This window comes from Mixophyes fleayi, chromosome 12, assembly GCF_038048845.1.
Source record: "Mixophyes fleayi isolate aMixFle1 chromosome 12, aMixFle1.hap1, whole genome shotgun sequence".
In the NCBI taxonomy this organism is placed as follows: Eukaryota; Metazoa; Chordata; class Amphibia; order Anura; family Limnodynastidae; genus Mixophyes; species Mixophyes fleayi.
Window position 1 is genome coordinate 81,901,400 of NC_134413.1, and position 22,382 is coordinate 81,923,781.

General features: G+C 41.9%; 1 protein-coding gene and 1 pseudogene across 6 annotated transcripts in view; one reads left to right on the forward strand and one right to left on the reverse strand.

Moving 5' to 3' along the window:
- Positions 1-5,263, reverse strand: part of LOC142108948 (uncharacterized) — a 28,174-nt pseudogene extending 22,911 nt beyond the window's left edge.
- The window catches only part of LOC142108588 (uncharacterized), a 160,666-nt gene extending 140,519 nt beyond the window's left edge, over positions 1-20,147 (forward strand). For 5 of the 6 annotated variants that reach the window (XM_075192372.1, XM_075192369.1, XM_075192368.1 and 2 more), the window contains 5 exons: positions 9,270-9,461; positions 9,540-9,631; positions 9,756-9,853; positions 10,029-10,140; positions 19,086-20,147. In XM_075192372.1, coding sequence (XP_075048473.1) covers positions 9,601-9,631; positions 9,756-9,853; positions 10,029-10,140; positions 19,086-19,969 — 1,125 coding nt within the window. In that variant the 5' untranslated portion in view covers positions 9,270-9,461; positions 9,540-9,600 and the 3' untranslated portion in view covers positions 19,970-20,147. The remainder of the gene's footprint in view (positions 1-9,269; positions 9,462-9,539; positions 9,632-9,755; positions 9,854-10,028; positions 10,141-19,085) is intronic. The other variant, XM_075192367.1, reaches the window with a different exon arrangement.
- Positions 20,148-22,382: the final 2,235 nt, after the last annotated feature.

Sequence of the window (22,382 nt, forward strand, 5' to 3'; positions counted from 1 at the left end):
AGGTGAAGGATTCTGGGAATGTCACAGTGACATCATTCTTACTGCTATGAATAAAACAGGGACATGACTGAAGAGGTGAGGGATTCTGGGAATGTCACAGTGACATCATTCTTACTGCTATAAATAAAACAGGGACATGACTGGAGAGGTGAGGGATTCTGGGAATGTCACAGTGACATCATTCTTACTGCTATAAATAAAACAGGGACATGATTGGAGAGGTGAGGGATTCTGGGAATGTCACAGTGACATCATTCTTACTGCTATAAATAAAACAGGGACATGATTGGAGAGGTGAGGGATTCTGGGAATGTCACAGTGACATCATTCTTACTGCTATAAATAAAACAGGGACATGACTGGAGAGGTGAGGGATTCTGGGAATGTCACAGTGACATTATTCTTACTGCTATAAATAAAACAGAGACATGACTGGAGAGGTGAGAGATTCTGGGATAGAGGCCCCACCTCTTGTGTTTCTGGTTTCAGACCAAAGTCTGGTAGAATAACTAGGACACATTCCTAAATTATTTTGTATATCAGGACTTTCCAGTTGAATATAGTCCACAATATTATTTGTTGCCATTAGGTTCTGTGAAAAAAACGATTTAAGGGTTTACAATACCTGCGTCTTTTTCGAATGCAAGTTCTGTCTTTTTTGCGTTCTGCTCTCAATAAGGCCCAAAGTGTTGTAGTGACAACAGGATGTGTTTGTTTAAAGTTTATCCTTCCCATGAGCCTCTGCTCCCCAGGATGGTGTCCGTTCTCCCTCTTGTGATTTCCGCTCTGCCTCAGTCCTCTCATCTGGCAGATGTAACTGTGGAGCACGTAGACAACAAAGTATCAGTCCCAAAATCTTCACACAAGTTGAGATATTTTGCATAATCTCTCGGTTGGACTACTGCAACCTCCTACCTCCTTCTCACTGGCCTCCTCCACTCTCATCTCGCTCCTCTTTGTTCTATACTCAATGCCTCTGCTCCACATCATTCTCCCCTCTCTACCAAGCCCTTCACTGGCTCCCCTTCCCCTACAGAATCCTCTTCAAGCTCCTCACACTCACATACAAGGCACTCGCCAACTCCACTGCTCCCTATATCTCCAACCTCCTCTCTGTTCACTATTCTTCCTGCCCACTGCGATCGGTTAACGATCGTCGCCTCTCCTCCCCACTGATTACCTCATCTCACTCACGTATTGAAGACTTCTCCCGCGCTGGCCCCCTCCACTGGAACGATTTCCTTCGTGCTATCAGAACTTCCACCAATCTATGGAGTTTAAAACGTGCATTAAAAAACTCACCTCTTATTAAATGTCTTCCAGTCATCTGCCTAACTACCCACCTGTCGGCTCCCTCTCCCTCTCTCCCCCTTCCTGCTTCTCGCTCCCTTTGACCCTGTCCCCATCTCGCTTTCCTTGTGTCCTCTATCTGTCTGCCCTTCCCTTAGATTGTAAGCTCTTCTGAGCAGGGTCCTCTCTCCTCCTACAGCTACTCTGCCTACCTCCTCCTTGAGCCCACTAATTCCACCCCTGCTTTTCTATGAACCTCATCAGTGGCTCTTAACCTGTTAGCTGTGCCCACACTCCTGGGCACAGGTTTCCTGCTGTGCTGACTTTCCCTCACCCTTTCTTATTAGCTGTGCACTGAACTACCTGAGTAATATGGATACATGTTTATTGTACCGTAATGTGCACCCTGTGCTGTCCTACTGTTTGTTCCTGTACGGCGCTGCGGACACTTTGTGGCGCCTTACAAATAAAAATTAATAATAGTCTTAAATATTTTGAAATCTACATTCCAGAGTTTTGTTCTGAAAATGTTATTCAGCCCTGGTCTGTTCAGCAGCCGACCAGCCTTCAATTGCCGCAGTCACAGGAGACCCCTCTGCATAGCACTGGTGGGGGCAGCAATGAATGGGGGATATGGGGGGAGGTGGGTACGGGGCGGCCAAGTACAACACTGAGCTAGGATCTTATTGTATATTAAGACTCTTCTTAGTTCTGTGCTGGTCTTCTCTTACTCTACATTTATCCCCCCCACTAACACCCCCGTCCTTACCATTATTATTATTATTAATTGTTATTTATAGGGCGCCACAAAGTATCCGTAGCGCCGTACAAGGACAAACAATGGCACAGTACAAGGTGAAACAGCACAGTACAAGTAACAGTAAGCACTATAACTCTGGGGACTCAGGCACAGCATGAAAGAGAGGGAGGGAGGGGAAAAGTGAGTATAGGCAGGTAACTATGGCCCAAGAGGGTGGGCACGGATGACAGGTTGAGAGTCACTGAGGGGAGCGGAGAGAAGCGAGAGGAGACAGAGGGCAGAGGGACTGAGAGGAGGTGAGCTGAGTAGCTGGAGAGCGCAGTAAAAAGTGATGGAAACAGAAGGTAGGAGAGCCCTGCTCAAAGGAGCGAACAATCTAAAGGGAGGGGAAGACAGACAGACACATGGATGAGACGGAGAGACTGGAGAAACGGAGACGGAGTCGAGGAAGGGGGAGAAGGGAAGAAGGGATGAGAAAGAGAGGTAGCCGACCGGTGGGAGTTTAGGCATGAGACTGGAAGGCTTTAAGGAAAAGATGGGTTTTTAATGTTCGTTTGAAAGAGGACAGATTAGGGGAAGTTCTGATGGAGCGGGGGAGCTTGTTCCAATGGAGGGGAGCGGCGTGGGAGAAGTCTTGGATACGTGCGTGAGAGGAGGTAATCAGAGGGGAAGAGAGGCGACGATCGTTGGACGATCGCAGTGAGCGGGAGGGAGTGTGAATAGAGATAAGGTTAGAGATGTAGGGAGCAGTGGAGTTGGCGAGGGCCTTGTAAGTCAGAGTGAGGAGCTTGAAAAGGATTCTGTAGGGGAAGGGGAGCCAGTGAAGGGCTTGGTAGAGTGGGGATACAGAGGTGGAACGGCGAGAGAGGAAAATAATCATCCATCTCCCCTGACTTTACACCTCACAGCCATTTACTTACATTAGATAATGGGTATAACATATGTTCATATGGATGGCGTTGTGTTGATATGTTACAAGTGTTTTGGAAATATATTGTCACATACACAATGCACATGTTGTTGTAGCACCCCTCCCCAACGTACCCAAATATGTTCTTTCTGTACCCCTTTCACTACACTCCCCATCTTATTGTCTGAAAACATATTTTAAGAAAAATATATTTAAAATAAATAAATAAAATAACATGTATAACATCTGTCCTCAAGGACTGCTGATAGTTTTTATATTACAAATAGTTTTCCTTTTAGATACACACTTCACTGAATGTCACTTATATTTTACCTACTGGACAAGCTGTGAGATGAATTATTTAGAGAAACCACAATGAGAATAATATGCAATTAGTATATAACATCTGTCCCATTTATAAACAGTGGCCATTTTCTTGTAGTACAGACAGTGAATATCTGATATCTGTTGGTTGTTGGAGAAATACTGTACTTTATTTCTTCAGGAAAATATAAAGTATGTCTCATAAATAGCATAACCTACATCTGATTAATAACAAGTTAATCAGTAGAGTGAAATGAAAAGTTTTTATTCCTGTATTGTTTTCAATGAAGGACAACAGTGGCCATTTTTCTATAGTCTCCGACACACTATTGGTCTTACAGATATATCTCCGCCCCTGACAACAACAAGTTTGCCTTTATGAGCCATCGACGCTTTAAATTTTCACTGTAAAGTCATCGATTTCCAGGGACTTGCAGAAATCGGAGAATGATACATTTACCTTCTTATGGTCTTCAACTCCTGCTTGCCTGGTAAAACGCCTACTTGGTTCTGGTGAACCAAGTGGGGGTGTTCTGATTTCAGAGGGGTGGTCAAAAATTTTGTATAGATTCTCAAATTGGTTATGGGATGACAATCATATTGGTGTACGTTAGAGTGAAAGGCTGCCCTCTAAAAAAATATGTTTTAAACGGGTTAGTCAGTTTGGGGGTTCATTTTATAAAATTGGTAAGTTAATCCAAAGTTGGGTGCTGTGGCCGGTTTCATGGGTTTAATTGCTTGAAGGGTCTTTACTACAGTTATGTCATCATTAAGGTTATCTGGTGAGAAGTAGGCGTCTACTGTCCTGTTGATGGCTGTACGTGAGAGGCAGATTTGGTAGACTGTACAGCGAGTTGTAAAATCTGGGAAACTCCTCTGCTATCTGAGATGGATCATAAGTGACCAAGCTATGATTTTTCTTAGTCATGTTTATTAAATGTTGGGATCCTTTTGACAGAGTTTGTTCTCTAGAATAGAGTGAAATTTGTTACCCTTTTATTGTTTTACATTTTCTGAAGGGTGATAGATTCCCTTTTTTGAGAGCAGATTGTTAAATTGATCATTATACATAATAATTTCTACCAAGAGCTCAAAAGCGGGATGATGTTTGTCTTGTGTGTGGAGAGACTCAATTTGCGTTTACAAATTCGAGATTTCCAGAGCAGATATTTTTCCAGAGAGTGGAAATAGAGAACCAGTAATACTGACTTTTTCAGCCTCCTATACTATTCTGGACTCTATATCATATGTTGCATTTAGGCTATAAAGTACTCAGTAAAATCCCGATCTTCTGGGTTATCAAGTTGTTCAAGAGTACAGTTGTCTCTGTTCCAATGAAAATGATGTGGCTTATGTTTTATGATATTGAGATGTAGATATACTGCAGAGTGCTCTTTCCAGTAGAATGGCGTAGACCCAGCACTTTGTGGTTTGTTTTTGAGTAAGCCAGAAACAAACAGCATGTCAGTACGAAGGCAGATACGATGTTGGCGGAGTCGTGTGTGCAGAATCTGGCACCAGGTATCATAAAGAGTGTGACGGGCCAGTCCAGTACGGATGCCATGTGCTTATACTCTCTGGAGGGGCAAGTTTTGGGCTGAGATTTATCTAGCTTTAGATCTAGGGTTAAATTAAATCTCCTAGGATCAGAGGACACTTTGCATGGTGTGGTTAAACATCTTATGGAGGAAGGCGACTGGTTCTAATTACGAGTGTGGGCAAAGACAATTGTCTCGGATCAGAGGAAGCCTATAGAATGGAGTGTGTAAAAAGGAACATTTCTATGTATATAAATTGCTATTCCTCTCTGTTAACTGTTTGCTGAGGCTTACCCCTGAGCAAGGTGTGGGCCCCATGGTGTTGGGCCCTTTCTGATGTTTGATATCTGCTCTCTCCCCTCGGCAGGCTTCCAAGACAATGAAGTGCTTTTTAAGGGAATTTAAACCATTCACATTGATGAATATAACCTTCAATGTCATCGAATTATGAGCATGAGAAGTCTGTCATAAGCTTGACATAAGTGTTGAGAGGGCAGGTAGAACAGGAGTGAAGGGATAGTGGCCTGGATGGATGCTAGTGTGACATACGTAATAGGGGCCTGTGTGTGTGTTTGGTGGGGGGGGGGGTGGGGGTGTGTAGTAGGATCTGAAAATTGCACAGATGATAGACGTAGGAAAGATTAGGAGAAGGCTGAGGGTAGGAAATTTTCTAAGGTGGATTTAGGGATAGAGAGAAAGCAAATTGGGAAGGGGAGCATCACAAGTCAATTAAAGGGGAAGCAAACCACAGTCCAAACTGCAGGAAGAGTCTCGTGGATTGAAAAAGTCTCCATTGGGTGATAGAGGGTCAATCTGCAATAAATAACAAGAAACAGGAAACACAACAAAAGTGACACCTATTACAACATTGTTTTAATTTTATAACATGTTGGGATCATCTTGAGAAATAGCATTTCTGGCTTCAGAGAAGAATCACTGAGCTCTGGGATGTGCATACCCCGAGAGTTTGTCCATCAGTTTTGAAGAACAGAAGACAGAATTAGACCTGTCTCTCATGTTAAACAAAATTACTCCAAACAGGGGGAGTCTGGAATGAGTTTTGGAGGACACGAGTTGTCCACAATTAGTGGGGTTATTTAAGTGGGGAGAGTCATCTTGCAAAGTTCTGCAACCCACTTTATGCCTTGCAGGCCCCGGATCCAGTTTGGAGAGGATGGTTTGCCTTTGATGTCCCGACTTAGCATACAGAGGCTTGGTGTGTATTTAGCACTTAGAAAGAAAAACACCATTGACATTTGTTGTTATAAGCTACAAATATATATATATTATAGGATTGTGGTGATCCCCTACAGTTCGTCTCTTTTGAATTGTTAAAGGTGCCAGATCTTGGAAAATTTGCGTCTGGGAGTCCTTCAAGTCAATGAATGGGCTGTCATCGTCGGCCATCATGATTCTTTCTTTTGCAATCGGGCAATAATTTCTCTGAGATTTTGGTCTGGGGTAGGCCTTGCTCCCAGACCACTATGAGATCTGTCTAACACACTTGTTGTCTCAGAGAGATCAGGAAGCACATGTTTAAAGAGGCCTACTAAAAATGCAGTGAGAGACTATGGATTCTGGGACGCATCCAATCCAGAGATATTTTCTCCTAGTTCTCATGATCTTGAATGGATCGTCTCTATTTCCATGTCCGTAATAACCTGTGAGCGACGCAGCTGGTCCATCTTATTTTCAAGTTGTTGTTTCTGGATCCAAGAGAGGTGATTTCCATTATTTTATTTTTTGTAAAATAATTTGTCCGTGTCTGGTTGAATGCTTTTCTTGCTGCGTTTAGTTAGAATTCGGATGCTCAGGGTGTGAGAGACAGGAACAGGAGGTGGGGATTTCATGATGGGTTGGAAGGAATTAGTAACTAATCCTCCATAATGTCATTCCCTCAGGTCACAGTATAACTAATTTGAAGCCAGCCTGGGGCTGAGAGCAGGTAACAGAGAGCACCTCTCAGAACTTGGTGTTTGTAGTGCCGGCATCCTAAGTGTAACTTCCTTTAACGTGACTCTGGTTGTTGGTGTTTATAAACCGTTATACCTGCTGAGGTGTGAACCTTTATATATATATATATATATATATATATATGTACAATACGTGGAATTAGAGAAGTGTATTGCTGTTGTCTAAGTGCCTAGATAATGTGGAAGCCTTGCTCTGAGGTGTCCTGGTCCTAGACTGTGGTCCTCCAGGCTTGTACCTACAGGGATAAAGTGGCATGACGGCCTGTGTTGTGGTTATGCCATGTTAGGGGCATGCCTAGAGCTTTAGAAGAGATCTGCTGCTTCCAAGCAGACAGGTGTTGTGTGAAATTCACTTATCGGTCTTATGAAGCTGGATCAGAGAAACACTGAATAGGGCTCTATGGCCCATTCACTCAGGGCCTTATGTAGAGTTGGACACTCCTTGCGACCACATGGCAAATTTCCCTCCCCTGCCCCCCAAAAAAGACTCTCTTTATGTAGTAGGAAGTCGGAAAGTATCTTGATGCTCTGTATACTACATAAAATAAAGCTCTTTGTTTAGGGCAGTAATAGCTTTAGAGGACGGACTTTTTTGTAATTTTGACCCCTAGGTATCTAATGCTCCTTTTTGCCAATTCAGAGGTTGTATTACTCCATGAGGGGCAAGCAATATTTGGTTTGAAGGACAAGGCTACTGACTGACTTATCTAGATTCACTGAGGGCCAGATATTATGCCGTACTCCTTGATTCTGTAGAGGATGTAATGATTGAGCCAGATTTGATATGAAAGAATGTCGTTTGCAAAGGCAGAAATTATAATTTTGCTGTTTCCTATACAGATGGTTTTAAATTGTTATCATTGTTGTAAGAGACATGATAAAGGCTCAAGGGACAATTTCAATAAAAGAGGTGACAATGAGAATCCCTGTCGTGTTCCCCTTTACATCTCCACCCTATCCCCCACAGTCTGGAGATTCTCCAATTTTTTTGTCAATCATGTGCATGATTATCTTTGTTCATTCATTTCTGCCACGCGGGTTAAGGGCATCACAATGAGTTTCTTGCTCTGTTCTGAAATATCATGGTCCCGTAGAGGAAGTTGGTTGGAACCAGTACTTCCTAACCACAAGCTGATGTGGCTCAATCAGTGTTTTTGTTCCAGCAGCCGGTGAGTTAGGTCACAAATCAAGATCCAATAGCAGCCAAAACTCAAGTATTCTGTACTCAGAAAGTGCCAACAATTTCAGTTGCAGTGGGAGATATTTGCATCAGAGGGTGATGGAATCCAGTCCCCTCTCTAATCACCAGGCACACTTTCGGTGTGCACCAGCCAGGAATTACCTTAGCTGGGCCAAGTCACTTCTGCAATGCTCAATTTCATTGACTCTTGGTGGTGCAGGCTGGAATGTTGGATTATACTGTTGGACACTCCCAAAGGTTTTTCATGCCCCTAACTTTCTTTAAATTAGACCAAGTTGTGGTATAGGTCTGATGTATTTTCAGGTCTGATGGGTTTTATTTTTTAACACACCAGCCAGGTCCGTCAGCAGCACGTATCTTGCATCAGTCGAGCATCCGCCACAGATACGTCTCTAGACTGGCTTAAGTGCTAGTGTTTCACATTTGGGTGTAGCCCGATCTGTTCCTGATTGATCTCCTTATATCTGACTCCTGTTTAAGTTTAAGCATCGTTGATTTTAGTTTTGCTAGCTCCTTGGTACTGTTGTGGATCTTCTGTCTTCTGACCTTGGCTTGCTCACCGTCCTCCTTTGTACTCTTTCCGTGGAGCCTCCAGCTATCATCTGATTATCCAGCCTCTGCTACAGACAACATATAAGTAAGCCTTCAGCTCCTGTCCTTTATAGACTGTGCCTCTGAGCATTTGCTATAGCTGCCACTTGTGCAGCATTCAGGTCCCATTACCTCCTGAGTATTTCCCAATATCTAGCCATCATCTGTGTTATCAAGTTCCTGCTGTTTACTTAGTACATTATCGGTTCCTATTTTGTCTACTACTTCTTTTTAAATCTGCAAAATAGACAATAAATATTTTATAAATACATTCCTTAACTGTAACTGTCTCCCATATGTAATGTCTATTAGAGTGTAAATAGTACTTACCTCTCCTACTATCTTCCATAGGTCGGCCATTCTGAGTCCTCTGTCTACTACAAGCCCCCACTTCAAACTCATCTTACTGTCTGCACTAATTTATCCAAGCAGATGATAGATTCGTGGGGGCCGGCTGTAGATAGAGGACTCAGATAGGTGGGACCACTGAAGGTGTCCAAAGCTGTAGGAGAGGTAAATACTATATACACTCCACTTTCCTGTATATAGGAAACGGTTACATATAGGATATGGGTCGTAATTATGAAATAAAATATTATTGTTTATTTTGCAAAGTTAAGCCTTAAAAATATTTCAGAATTTGTGGATCTTAATTTACCTTGATGTCTCTCTCCATACACAGGATTACACAGTAGTGATAAAGAGATCTGGTGAGTGTGTGACACCCAGGAGCCTCCCCTGTGTGTCAGGAGGATTGAGCAGGACCCAGAGCCCCATCACGGTGCCTGAACCTCACTCACTGATACGTGAGGGAATCAATGACCAGAAGATCCTGAAACTGACCAACAAGATCATTCAGCTGGTGACTGGAGAGGTGACTGCTGGGAATGGGACATTATACAGTCACATTAGGGGATGTGTCTGGATGATGACTGTGTCATTGTGTTGTCAGGTTCCTATAAGGTGTGAGGAGGAGTGGGAGAATTTAGAAGGGCCCAAGGGTCTGTACGAGGATGGAGAATCACCGGATCCTCACATCACTGGGTAAGAGGAGCCTTTAATTCATTATAAAGGAGAGAGCAGTTTTGAGGGCCACCTAGATAAACACATCACAACATAATCATATACAATATAAGCAACGTAATCAGTCACTGTGTGTTTCCTACAGATGGATCCAGTAACAGAAATACACCAGAAAGAGATCTCTGTCCTCATTATTCACAGGGTTGTACACAGGAAAATTGCATTATTAAAGAGCAGCATCAGGTAGATGACATTTTTGGGCCTCAACCAATCCCAAAATCCCGAAGTGACTTTTTCATTGTATGATCTGGATAAAGCTTTGTGAATCTTATACACTGAGATTCTTCAGTTTCATATAAGTTTATTAATTCAGATATTATTAATTATGATATTTTTTATTATTTTGTGGGCTATTCAGGATGACGTCCTGACTGATATTAAAGTAGAAATGATAGATGGAGAGGAAGAGACGTATGTGAGGGGTGATCAGCAGTGTAAGGAGGAGGAAATCCCTACAGATATCAGCACAGGTGAGTAATAAACACTTATTACAGAAGAGTCACATATTCTGCTTATTCAGTCACTAAAACAATCATTTATTCCACACCCTCCTCTGTCAGTACAAACTAATAAGGAAAACGTATCTGTCCAGTTGGGGTGTCAGGAGCCATCCGCCCCTATTAGACTCCTCCTCACATCATGTTGCTACCCATAATCCTCTCTGTACTACCATGTGTTATTAACCATTATCTTCTGTGTGTAATAATCCAGGAATATTTTATCTTTGGCTGTATATTAAATTTCTAACAATAAATCTAATAATAAATCTAATAATAAATGCATAATATGAGATTATTCTCCTCCCTCTAAGATAACATACACCCCATCACAACGTACACTTCACACAAACTCCACCTTCTGACACACACTGAACTATAACCACACACCTGTCCTTGCACAAATGCTCCCCCGATAAATAAACCCTCCCCACTAGGTAATATCAGTGTTATTTCATAATACCCCTAAACTACTATGGATCAGATATTACATGGTACTTGTTGGATCCATAAATTGAAGGGCTCCCTCCATAGTAAATTGTAATATTATACTTTGGGTATCAGTAATGTAACTAATAATATAAATTCCCTGGATAGACAGTCCAAGTAATTTGTGACCATTGTTGACAACTATCACATCAAACAAAATCAAACAAAGTATAACTTATATTATCATACCCATAAACATTCTATAAAGAGAAATATTCTAATATTAAGATAAATGAGTGTGCAGTGGTCACTATAATCTGGGAAATCCTAACAATTAGAATCTAGTGGGACCAGACCGTGTGGTCAAAAATGTCATAGTATAGAAATGTAAAGTAAGTCTTAATACTGGTGTTCCAAATAGAATCATTTATACATAATTCATCATTATTACCAATGCAGTGACTCACTGAGCTTGTACTGCAGAAATTGTAGTGTAAATGTTTCCAGCATTAATAATGCTCTCAGGGCTGCTTGTTTGCAGCGGTGTATCAATGTTCTTAACAATTATGTTGGTATATATAGTACATGGTGACCTTTTAAACACCTATTGTGAAGTTCCCAACATTGATATAATGGACATTATGATCGCACTCTTAGTTAAAATAGATGGCAACTGAAGCGTGGCTTGGACAAGCATGGAGTAGCACGTATCGTTGCTGCTCTACAGCCTACAAATCCTGATTAACTCCTGTATGGTGGCCAAAGTGAAGGTTTTGATACAGAACTGGATTCATAACAAGCTGCTGCAAAGGTTGACCCGCGGTTGGTCTTGACTTGGTACAAGAGTGAGGTGACCTCTGTCCCTGTTCGAGCCCTTCCTGTGTGGCGGTAATTGGTGCAGGAGGCAGTGAGTGCACCCAAGGTAATTAATTGCCCCTTCTTAATAGCAGACCCGATTACCGTTGTGGGATCTAACTATTGCCTGTGTGCCGACCGAGCTGCAGACTGAGAGACGTGCCCTGCTGGCTGGCACACATACTGTTAACTTACATTTATAAAAAAAAAAAAGTGTGCACCTCACTCTGTGGCGTGGGGTGGAGGGTGAGTGCACCTGGCGAAAATCTGGCAAGCTGTATCCAGATAAACAAAACTACAGACAGCATTACAGCTCCTGAAGCATAGACACATATTGTAATACATATCCTACATTATGGGCAAGCATGGCCAGCCTACTGCGGCAGGAAAGTTGGAGCGTGTTGCCCGTTCTTCCACCACTACCTCTGGTCCGGGGGATGCACAGCGCTTGGAACCGTCGCAGACCTCCACTTCTCCCTTGCCGGTCCCTCCGGCTGACCGAAAGGTCACGCTATAACAGGTTTTACAGGCCATTGGTATCTCTGAAAAACGGGTGACTGAAAAAATTGGAGAGGTGTAGGCTGACCTCTCCCTTCTCCGGCATGACATGCAGAAAATCGGAGAGAGTGGGCGAGGTGGAGGCTCGTGTTTTACTTTGGAGGATGCTTTCGCGCCAGTAAGGGGCCAGTTTGAGGGTCTGGAGGCACAAGTTTCCCTGTTTAAAGAAAAACTCACGGATATTGAAGGTCGTTTACGCCCAAATAACATCCGCTGGAATGGGCAGAGGGTACTGCCCCATAATCCGCCCTGGAGAAGTGGCTGGTGCAATTGTTTGGCACAGATTCGTTTACAGCTCAATATGCGGTGGAGAGGGCCCACTGCATTCCAGCCTAGGCACCTCCTCCTGGAGCTCCTCCCTGCACCTTTTATAGCTAAACTCCGGCACTACCGTGACCGTGATGCTGTGCTGCGCTTGGCCAGGCACAATGGCCGATAGCGGTGTATCCTGATTTCGCTTTGGATGTACAAAAAAATAGGGCTTAATTTATCCTGGTTAAGAGAAGATTGCAAGGCTTACAAATTCCATACGCTATGATCTTCCCCGCCTGGCTAAGGGTGGCTTTGGAGGGATGTACATATTTTTTTTGATATGTCCCGTGAGGCTACTGGTTGGTTTGATCGTCTGACTGCTGGTGGGTGCTGACGTATGTTGCCTGATGTTTGTCATTTGTCTCTTTGGGACACTATGGTGTTGTATCTCCCTGTGCATCAGGTGTTGGAGATGTTCATTTTCTAAATGCTGTTTGATACGTGTTGATAAGGTATACTGTTTTGCAAATGCCACAATAAGAATTAACGGGCTGGAGAGCCAATGGCTTTAAAGCCGATCTTGGTCTGTTTGCCCAATTTTTTTTTTCTTTTCTTCCCTTTTTTCTTTCTCTTGTTTCTCGTACTGTATTTCCCTCTGATCACTCTTGGGATCTTGCCTCCTTACTCTGCTGGTTGGTGGGCGGCTTGCCTTGTTGGATCCGGGCTATTGTGAGCAGTGTGGGCTTGACTGGTGATCGTGTGCTGGCCCGCTGAGTATACGAAGTTAACTGTAGTTAGGGATTAAGGTCTACTTTAGTTTTGGGTGCAGTATGCAGGGTGGGGGTGTGGGGTTTTCGTGTTAAGGTTAATCAGAAGTTGTCCAATTCTCTTGTTTCTCCGAGTCATATAACACATTCTCAAGAATTGATCTAGCTCTCTTGTCCCACTCTGGTGCCGGCTGTTACTTTAATAGAATACTATAACAGATTACTGGATTTCTACTACTAATCTTGATTAGCGCTGGCTTACCTGAGGTGCAGAGTCTAACGATCTCTCCGTGTTCACCAAGAACCGCTGCAAGGCGGGGTGGGCTTCGCTGCCAGGAGTCGCAGGTCAGGGTCCTCAGGTTTGCCCCAAGATGTAGTGCAGCAGAGTGGAGCGGAAGATGCGGAGTCAATCAAGCCGGTTCGGTACACCGGAATGGAGGCGGGCAGAATCAGGAGGCAAACTCGGAGTCAATCAGGCAGGGGTCGGTACACGGGACACAAGAATAGAGGGATAGTCAGCAAGCCGAGTCAGTACACAGGGGTTGTAAAGCTAGGATAGTCAAACAGACAGAGGTCAGAACACAGGCAGACACAGGAGACTGGAAGGCACCGCAATCCACGAAGCACAGGAGAGATCTTTAAATACTGATGGGGATTCAAAATCCTTGCCTCTAGGTTGCTGTCACATGACCGCCTCCGGGTTGCGGTCACGTGATCGCTGGATGCAGAAGTGCGGCCTCCGGGCGGCGGGGACAGGTAAGTCCGTTACAAATACAAGGCCAGGGGGATCTCTGACCACTCGCCTCTCCTCCTTTCTATTGACTTTGCTATTACCAGAGGTCAGTCCTTCTGGAAACTGAATCCCTTCTGGCTTTCTCTGATGGGAACGGGAGCAACATTAGTGACTCATTGGGAGGGATTCTTTGCTGTGCCAGCAAGGCCTCCAATAGTCTGGGATGCCTTTAATTGACTTTGGCTAAACAACTGGCTCTGAGGTTGAACAGGGTGGTGTTGGAACTGATACATCCTGATCAAACGGGATTCATGCCAGGCAAGTCAACGTCTATTAATCTTAGGAGATTATTCACTATCCTGCAGGTGCGGTCTCCTCCTTCAGGGACCGAAGTTGGGGTGTCCTTGGACGCGGCCAATGCATTTGACTCTGTGGAATGGCCGTACCTGTGGGAGGTGCTATCTCGCTTTGGGTTGGGTCCAAAATTCATAAACTGGATTAGCCTGTTATACTCTCATCCATTATCGTGTGTGCGTTAAAGGTTGTCTCTTTCAGCCATTTCAATTGGAACGTGGCACTAGACAGGGCTGCCCAGTGTCCCCGGCATTGTTTGAACTGGCAATAGAGCCTCTCGCTTGTTTGATCCGCCACGATATACAAATTGCAGGGATTAAATCAGCACACAAGGAGGATAAGGTGGGCATTATACGCCGATGATATGTTGCTGTTCCTTTCGGACCATGATGTCTCTCGAAGAGCTCTCTTGCGGGTAGTTGACAGGTTTGGGGATTTCTCCAGGTTAAAAATCAATTGCCATAAATTCAGTGTGTTTCCATTGGGTTGGGAAGGCCCCGTGACACCATTGGAAAAGCTTGAATTGAAATGGAAACCCAAATTCAAATATCTGGGTATTTGGATAACCAATATCCCTTCAGAATGTGTAAAGTTGAACTTACAACCCCAAATCGAATATCTTAAATCGAAAATTCATGTTTGGAGAAAGTTCCAGCTCTCTGTCTCTGGCAGGATAAATTTGATTAAAATGGTGGTACAGCTAAAATTTTTATTTATATATATATATATATATATATATATATATATATATATATATATATATATATATATACTCCAGCAATCACCCATATACAGTCAGGTCCATAAATATTGGGACATCGACAAAATTCTCATATTTTGTGCTCTATACACCACCACAATGGATTTGAAATGAAACAAACAAGATTTGCTTTAACTGCAGACTTTCAGCTTTAATTTGAGGGAATTTTCATCCAAATCAGGTGAACGGTGTAGGAATTACAATGGTTTCTATATGTGCCCCTCCTTTTTTAGGGACCAAAAGTAATGGGACAAACTAAACAATCCTGCATCAAACTTTCACTTTTTAATACTTTGTTGCAAATCCTTTGCAGTCAATTAGAGCCTGAAGTCTGGAACGCATAGACATCACCAGAGGCTGGGTTTCATCCCTGGTGATGCTCTGCCAGGCCTCTACTGCAAATGTCTTCAGTTCCTGCTTGTTCTTGGGGCATTTTCCCTTCAGTTTTGTCTTCATCAAGCATGCTTGCTCAATCGGATTCAGGTCAGGTGATTAACTTGGCCATTGCATAACATTCCATTTTTTAGTCTTAAAAAACTCTTTGGTTGCTTTTGCAGTATGCTTCGGGTCATTGTCCATCTGCACTGTGAAACGACGTCCAATGAGTTCTGAAGCATTTGACTGAATATGAGCAGATAATATTGTCCGAAACAGTTCATAATTCATCCTGCTGCTTTTGTCAGCAGTCACATCATCAATAAATACAAGGGAACCAGTTCCATTGGCAGCCAAACATGCCCACGCCATGACACTACCACCACCATGCTTCACTGATGAGGTGGTATGTTTTGGATCATGAGCAGTTCCTTTCCTTCTCCATACTCTTCTCTTCCCATCACTCTGGTACAAGTTGATCTTTGTTTCATCTGTCCATAGGATGTTGTTCCAGAACTGTAATGGCTTATTTGTTTGGCAAACTCTAATCTGGTCTTCCTGTTTTTGTGGCTCACAAATGGTTTACATCTTGTGGTGAACCCTCTATATTCACTCTTGTGAAGTCTTCTCTTGATTGTTGACTTTGACACATATACACCTACCTCTTGGAGACTGTTCTTGATTTGGCCAACTGTTGTGAAGGGGTTTTTCTTCGCCAGGGAAAAAATTCTTCTGTCATCCACCACAGTTGTTTTCTGTGGTCTTCCGGGTCTTTTGGTGTTGCTGAGCTCTCCGGTGCGTTCTTTCTTTTTAAGAATGTTCCAAAATTTACCACGCGCCTCCCCTTCTCCCCCTCCACCTCTCATCTTCTCTTTTATCTTCCTCTTTCTCTTCCTTCTCCTTTTCTTTCTTCTCTTTTAAATATAAAAATGCCAGTCTTTATTTCATTGAACCTGTGCTATTTTGTCTCTGAAGCACAGAGACTTCTACTTCACTATCCAATGTACTGAATATATTTTGTTTGATATGACGTGTATCCTTTTGCACTGTTAATTCTTTTTTGTTTTGACCGTTAATAAACACTTGTTTAAAAAAAAAAAAATGTTCCAAACAGTTGATTTGGCCACACGAAATGTTTGTGCTATCAATCAGATGGGTTTGTTTTGATTTTTCACCCTTATGATGGCTTGCTTTATTGATAGTGACAGCTCTTTGGATCTCATATTGAGAGTCGACAGCAACAGATTCCAAATGCAAATGTCACACCAAGAATCAACTCCAGACCTTTTACCTGCTTAATTGATGATGAAATAATGAGGGAATAGCCCACACATGTCCATGACATAGCTTTTGAATCAATAGTCCCATTACTTTTAGTTCCTTAAAAAGTGGGAGGCACATATAGAAACCATTGTAATTCCTACACCGTTCACCTGATTTGGATGTAAATACCCTCAAATTAAAGCTTAAAGTCTGCAGTTAAAGCAAATCTTTACTTTACTTTCATTTCAAATCCATTGTGGTGGTGTATAGAGCACAAAATATGAGAATTGTGTTGATGTCCCAATATTTATGGACCTGACTGTATATCTTACCTTTTATCTTTCGTAGCATAGACCAATACTTAGTCTCTCTGGTATGGGAAGGGTGGAGGACTAAGGTCAAGCTTAGCTCGCTGTGTAGGTCTACATCCTCTGGTGGCCTTGCGCTTCCTTTCCTGAAACTATATTATTTTGCCTCTCAGCTAGCTCATCTCAAGGCGTGGGTTTCTGATCTGGATTATCATGTCCTACATTGGGAATTAGTGCGTCAATTCAATGCCAACTATTCGCCTTCACAGTCACTGCTGTCGGGACGAATTACTTACAGGCTTCCCAGCTGCTGATACAAGCAATTAAGATTTAGAAAATTAGTAATAAAATGGTGGGATATGCTGATACTGACTCATGCACTCCCATTTGGGGGACAGAGAAGTTAAAGCAATTGGACACCGTGGAAGGGTCCAGGTGATGGTCCCAATATGGTGTAAAAGTTTTTGGTCAATTATGTGTTGTGGATGTTCTCAAATCCTTTGATCAGTTGTCTAGGGAATTCTCCATACCCAGGACAATGTTCTTCTCTTACCTCCAACTGCGGCATACTATAACAACACAACTTAAGGGGAAACCACTGGTAATTGTTATAGCTCCTCTGAGAAAGCAACTACAGACCCTTGGCCACAAGGGTTTGATTTCACATATGTATTCACACATCCTTTATGAATCGATGTTGGGTGAATCCAAAAAACAGGAAATGAGGTTCCTCTTCAGACACCGGCCACGTGTATATTTGGATTGCGCTTGAAGGAAAAGGTTAACAAGCTGACACAACTTTATACTTCTCACTTGTATTTGTTAGCTAAACTTAGCATAGCGAGACTCTAATTGGCTCCAGAGAGCCCCATGTTAAAAAAATTAAAAGCATTGGTCAACACTACTATAGGGCATGAGAGGTTTGTGTATACCAGCAGGCAGGCCTTTAAGAAAGTTGATGCCATATGGTTTAGGTGGCTTGAGTCTCCATATGCACTTGTTTCCCCGAATTAATGGGTTCCGAGTGCATAAGTCTACAGGTACCCAGGTCAAATGTTTAATGTCAAATGTCACACATTATGTGTCTTGCTTGCAATGTCTGTTGTGCTATTATGGCTCATGGGTAGATTATGCTCGCCCTCTTTTCATATCTGTATAGATATCTATGCATGGGTATTTTCTGATTCATACCCCTCAACAAGTTTTGCACATATGTTGTAGTTTTGTGATGTACTTAAAGACAGGAAGATTCTCCATATGAGTCATACTTGCGATTGTTTTCCTGTGTATGTTTTCTTTTGTTCTTTTCTTCTGTTTTTTCTATGTCTGTATTTTTTGGAAATATCAATAAAAATACTTTGATTTAAAAAAAAAATAAAAAAAATAGGTGGCAGCTATTCCCACTTTCTTTATCTGGCTTAATCACATACAAGCATTATTAATGTCAGAACATTTATGCTACAGGTTTTGCAGTACAGTATCTGCCCACTGTGTACTCACTTATTTGCATTTTAGAATATTTCGCTATTATATAATTTTTATGGGTGTGATAACACAATGTATATTTATTTGATTTTGTTTGATGTGATAGCTGTCCAATGGTCACAAAGTACTTGGACTGTCTTTCAGTTGAGGGAATCTATATTATTAGTTATATTACTGATACACAAACAAAGGGAAGTGCCCCTCTGATATAGTATTCTTGCTCCCCCTCCAATCTACATGCCTGGATGCTCTTCATCCATTCTGATCTTACTCTGTACCCTGCTCTGCCCTTAAACTTTGTGCTGTTGCCCATCTGTGCCCAGCTCTATTCTCTTAAGACTGTCCTGATGGTGTTCTCCGCACTGTGCAATGATGTGAGACCTAAGAGTAGTGTAAACTCATATCCAGGACTTGCTGCTAATTTAACCCACATCTACTCTACTTTTGAGGCTTCAGGGTTCATGTCTTTGGGCAGAGTCTAGTTGGACAATGTAATTGGCTAATGAGGCTTCCTGTCCTAGGATGCTGGCTGGATTGTGTTTAAAGTCTGCATTTTGACTGGAGTTATCCAATCTGAATACAATCTGTTTGTCACTGTGGCTGGGTCTATGCAGTGTGCTTGGTAATGCACATTTATAATTATAATTGTTTATAGTTTCCAAATTCAAGTGAAACAGCTGGACCTTTCAACTCACTCATAGTATGAAACTGTTGGACATTCTAATCTCTTAATCAATGTAAAATAACATGTCTGTTTCTATATATTATATTTCCAACAGATGGATGCAAACACAGGAATATCTCAGACGGAAAATTTATTTTATTTACAGATTGTGAAATAGAGGATTATAAAACCATAGAAGATTCTCCAGGAAGAAACCCCATTACCCTAAATATACATCCAATACTTCACAGAGCAGATAAATCATCTAATCACGAGGAATGTTCTCCTGATAACATAGATATTATTACACATAATAAAGGTCATACAGATGATAGAAATATTTTATCTTCTAAGGGTGAGAAATGCCTAATGGTTAAATCATCTCATCATAAACATCAGAGAACTCACAGAAGTGTGAAACCATTTCCATGTTCTGAGTGTGAGAGAGGTTTTACACGTAAAGCAAATCTTGTTGCTCATCGGAGAACTCACACAGGTGAGAAACCATTTACATGTTCTGAGTGTGGGAAAACTTTTATAAACAAATCAAAACTTATTAAACATCTGAAAACTCACACAGGTGAGAAATCATTTCCATGTTCTGAGTGTGCGAAATGTTTTATAGACAAAGCAAATCTTGTTGCACATCAGAGAACTCACACAGGTGAGAAACCATTTCCATGTTCTGAGTGTGGGAAAAGTTTTACACGTAAAGCAAATCTTGTTGAACATCAGAGAACTCACACAGGTGAGAAACCATTTCCATGTTCTGAATGTGGGAGATGTTTCTCACATCATTCAACTCTTTTAAATCATTTGAGAACTCACACAGGTGTGAAACCATTTCCATGTTCTGAGTGTGGGAAATGTTTTACACAGAAATCGCATCTTGTTAAACATCGGAATATTCAGACAGGGCAAAAGCAATTTGATATGAAACAAGGCTGCTGCAAAACTGCAAATATTGTAAGCACAGTCGGTTTTATTAATTTGAATTAAAAAAAAATAGGCACAAATATAAATATATATATATATATATATATATATATATATATATTACATACATATACACGTCGTACCTCACAAAAGACGGTGCACTATCGCAGTGCAAATATGGACTTGGCATTTAATTGTGTGGTCAGTACAAAAATCGGGTAATAAAGTAATTATCAACGAAGCTGACTTTTTGTTTTTCTTATGATGATTTAAACTAAAGGAAAAGAAAATGAGAGAAGGCAGCATCTGGTAAGGGTATGTCCTGTATGAAGTATGGAGGGGAGTGGGTGGATATTGGTTGACAATATATGATCTATTATTTTACTATTCCCTATATTGGGCTGCTAACAGGTTTCTATAATGTGTCATTTCCTAGAATTCCATATTGTCATGTATGTTGGTTACCTATCCTCTGCCAATATCGCTTAATCTGTCATTACTAATCCAGCCCTTAACCTTAGTTGCTTATTGTTCCCATATTGAAATGACGACATAATGGACTTTTTCATTCAATAAATGTTTCAAGAGTGATCTCTTTGAAGCTGTTGTCACAATACCTGGGGGAGTTGATACCGGGATCCAGTTACCTTTGGTAACCTCAGAATTGTGGGTAGCACGGTGGATAAGTGGTTAGCACTTCTGCCTCACTGCGCTGGGGTCATGAGTTCAATTGCCGACCATGGCTTTATCTGTGTGGAGTTTGTACGTTCTCCCCGTGTTTGCGTGGGTTTCCTCCGGGTGCTCCGGTTTCCTCCCACACTCCAAAAACACACTGGTAGGTTAATTGGCTGCTATCAAAAATTGTCCCTAGTCTCTCGCTGTCTGTGTGTGTGTGTGTATGTTAGGGAATTTAGACTGTAAGCTCCAATGGGGAATGAGTTCTCTGTACAGCTCTGCGGAATCAGTGGCGCTATATAAATAAATGGTGATGATGATGAATTGTTGGGGAGGCAGTTTTAGCAACATTGGACCCCTATTAAATAATAGGAGGCAAGTTACTGGATATCTGTGTGGTGAGGGAATAAAAGCTCACACTGACACTGATGAGGAATAAAACAGATTGATTCTAACTTACACAGAGGTTCATTGAAACAGTCACGACATATGCCCTAAATAACCATACATCACACTAACACTGGGGTACTATATGTATGTGTGCGAGAGTGTATGTATATACAGCAGGTGAAATAAGTATTGAACACATCAACATTTTTCTCAGTAAATATATATTTAATGGGGCTAAAATTAAATTTACACTAAATGTCAGCAACAACCTTGCAATCCACATATGCAAAGAAATCAATTCATAGATGTCCATAATTTAAGTTTTGTGTAATAATGTGAAATGACCCAGGGAAAAGGTATTGAACACGCTTGCTGAAATTTATTTAATACTTTGTACAAAAGCCCTTGTTGGTAATGACAGCTTACAGATGCCTCCTGTATGGAGAAACTAGTCGCATGCATTGCTCAGGTGTGATTTTGCCCCATTCTTCAAATCTTGAAGGTTCCGTGGGCTTCTTCTATGAACCCTGATTTTTAGTTCTTTTCATTGGATTCAAGTCCGGTGATTGGCTGGGCCATTCTAGCAGATTTATTTTCTCTCTCTGAAACCAATTGATTGTGTCCTTGGCTATGGTTTGGGATCATCGTCTTGCTGAAATGTCCACCCTCATTTCATCTTCATCCTGGTAGATGGCAGCAGATTTTTATCAAGAATGTCTCGGTACATTTTTCCATTCATTCCTTCAATTACATGCAGTATTCTAGCACCGTGTGCAGAAATACAGCCCCACACCATGATTTTCCCACCTCCAAACGTCACTGTTGGTATGGTGTTTTTGGGGTGATGTGCGGTGCCATTTCTCCTCCAGACATGGTGGGTATTATGGCATCCAAAGAATTAAATTTTGCTCTTATCTGACCACACTATATTCTGCCACTATTTCGCAGGCTTGTCCAAATGTTGTGCAGCAAACTTTAAACGAGCTTCAACATTTTTTTTCTTCAGCAAAGGAGTCTTGCGTGGTGAGCGTGTATACAGGCCATGGCGGTTGAGTGTGTTACTTATTGTTTGTTGTTTTTTTTTAACCAATTGTACCTGCTAATTCCAGGTCTTTCTGAAGCTCTCCACAAGTGTCCTTGGTTCTTGGACAACTCTTCTGACAATTTTTTCACTTCTCTGTCAGAAATCTTGCGAGGTGCACCTGACCGTGGCCGGTTTATGGTGAAATGATGTTCTTTCCACTTCCGGATTATGGACCCAACAGTGCTCACGGGAACATTCAGCAGTTTAGAGATCCTTCTGTAACCAATGCCATCAGTATGTTTTGCAACAATAAGGTAGTGAAGGTCTTGAGAGAGCTCTTTGCTTTTACCCATCATGAGATGTTTCTTGTGTGACACCTTCGTAATG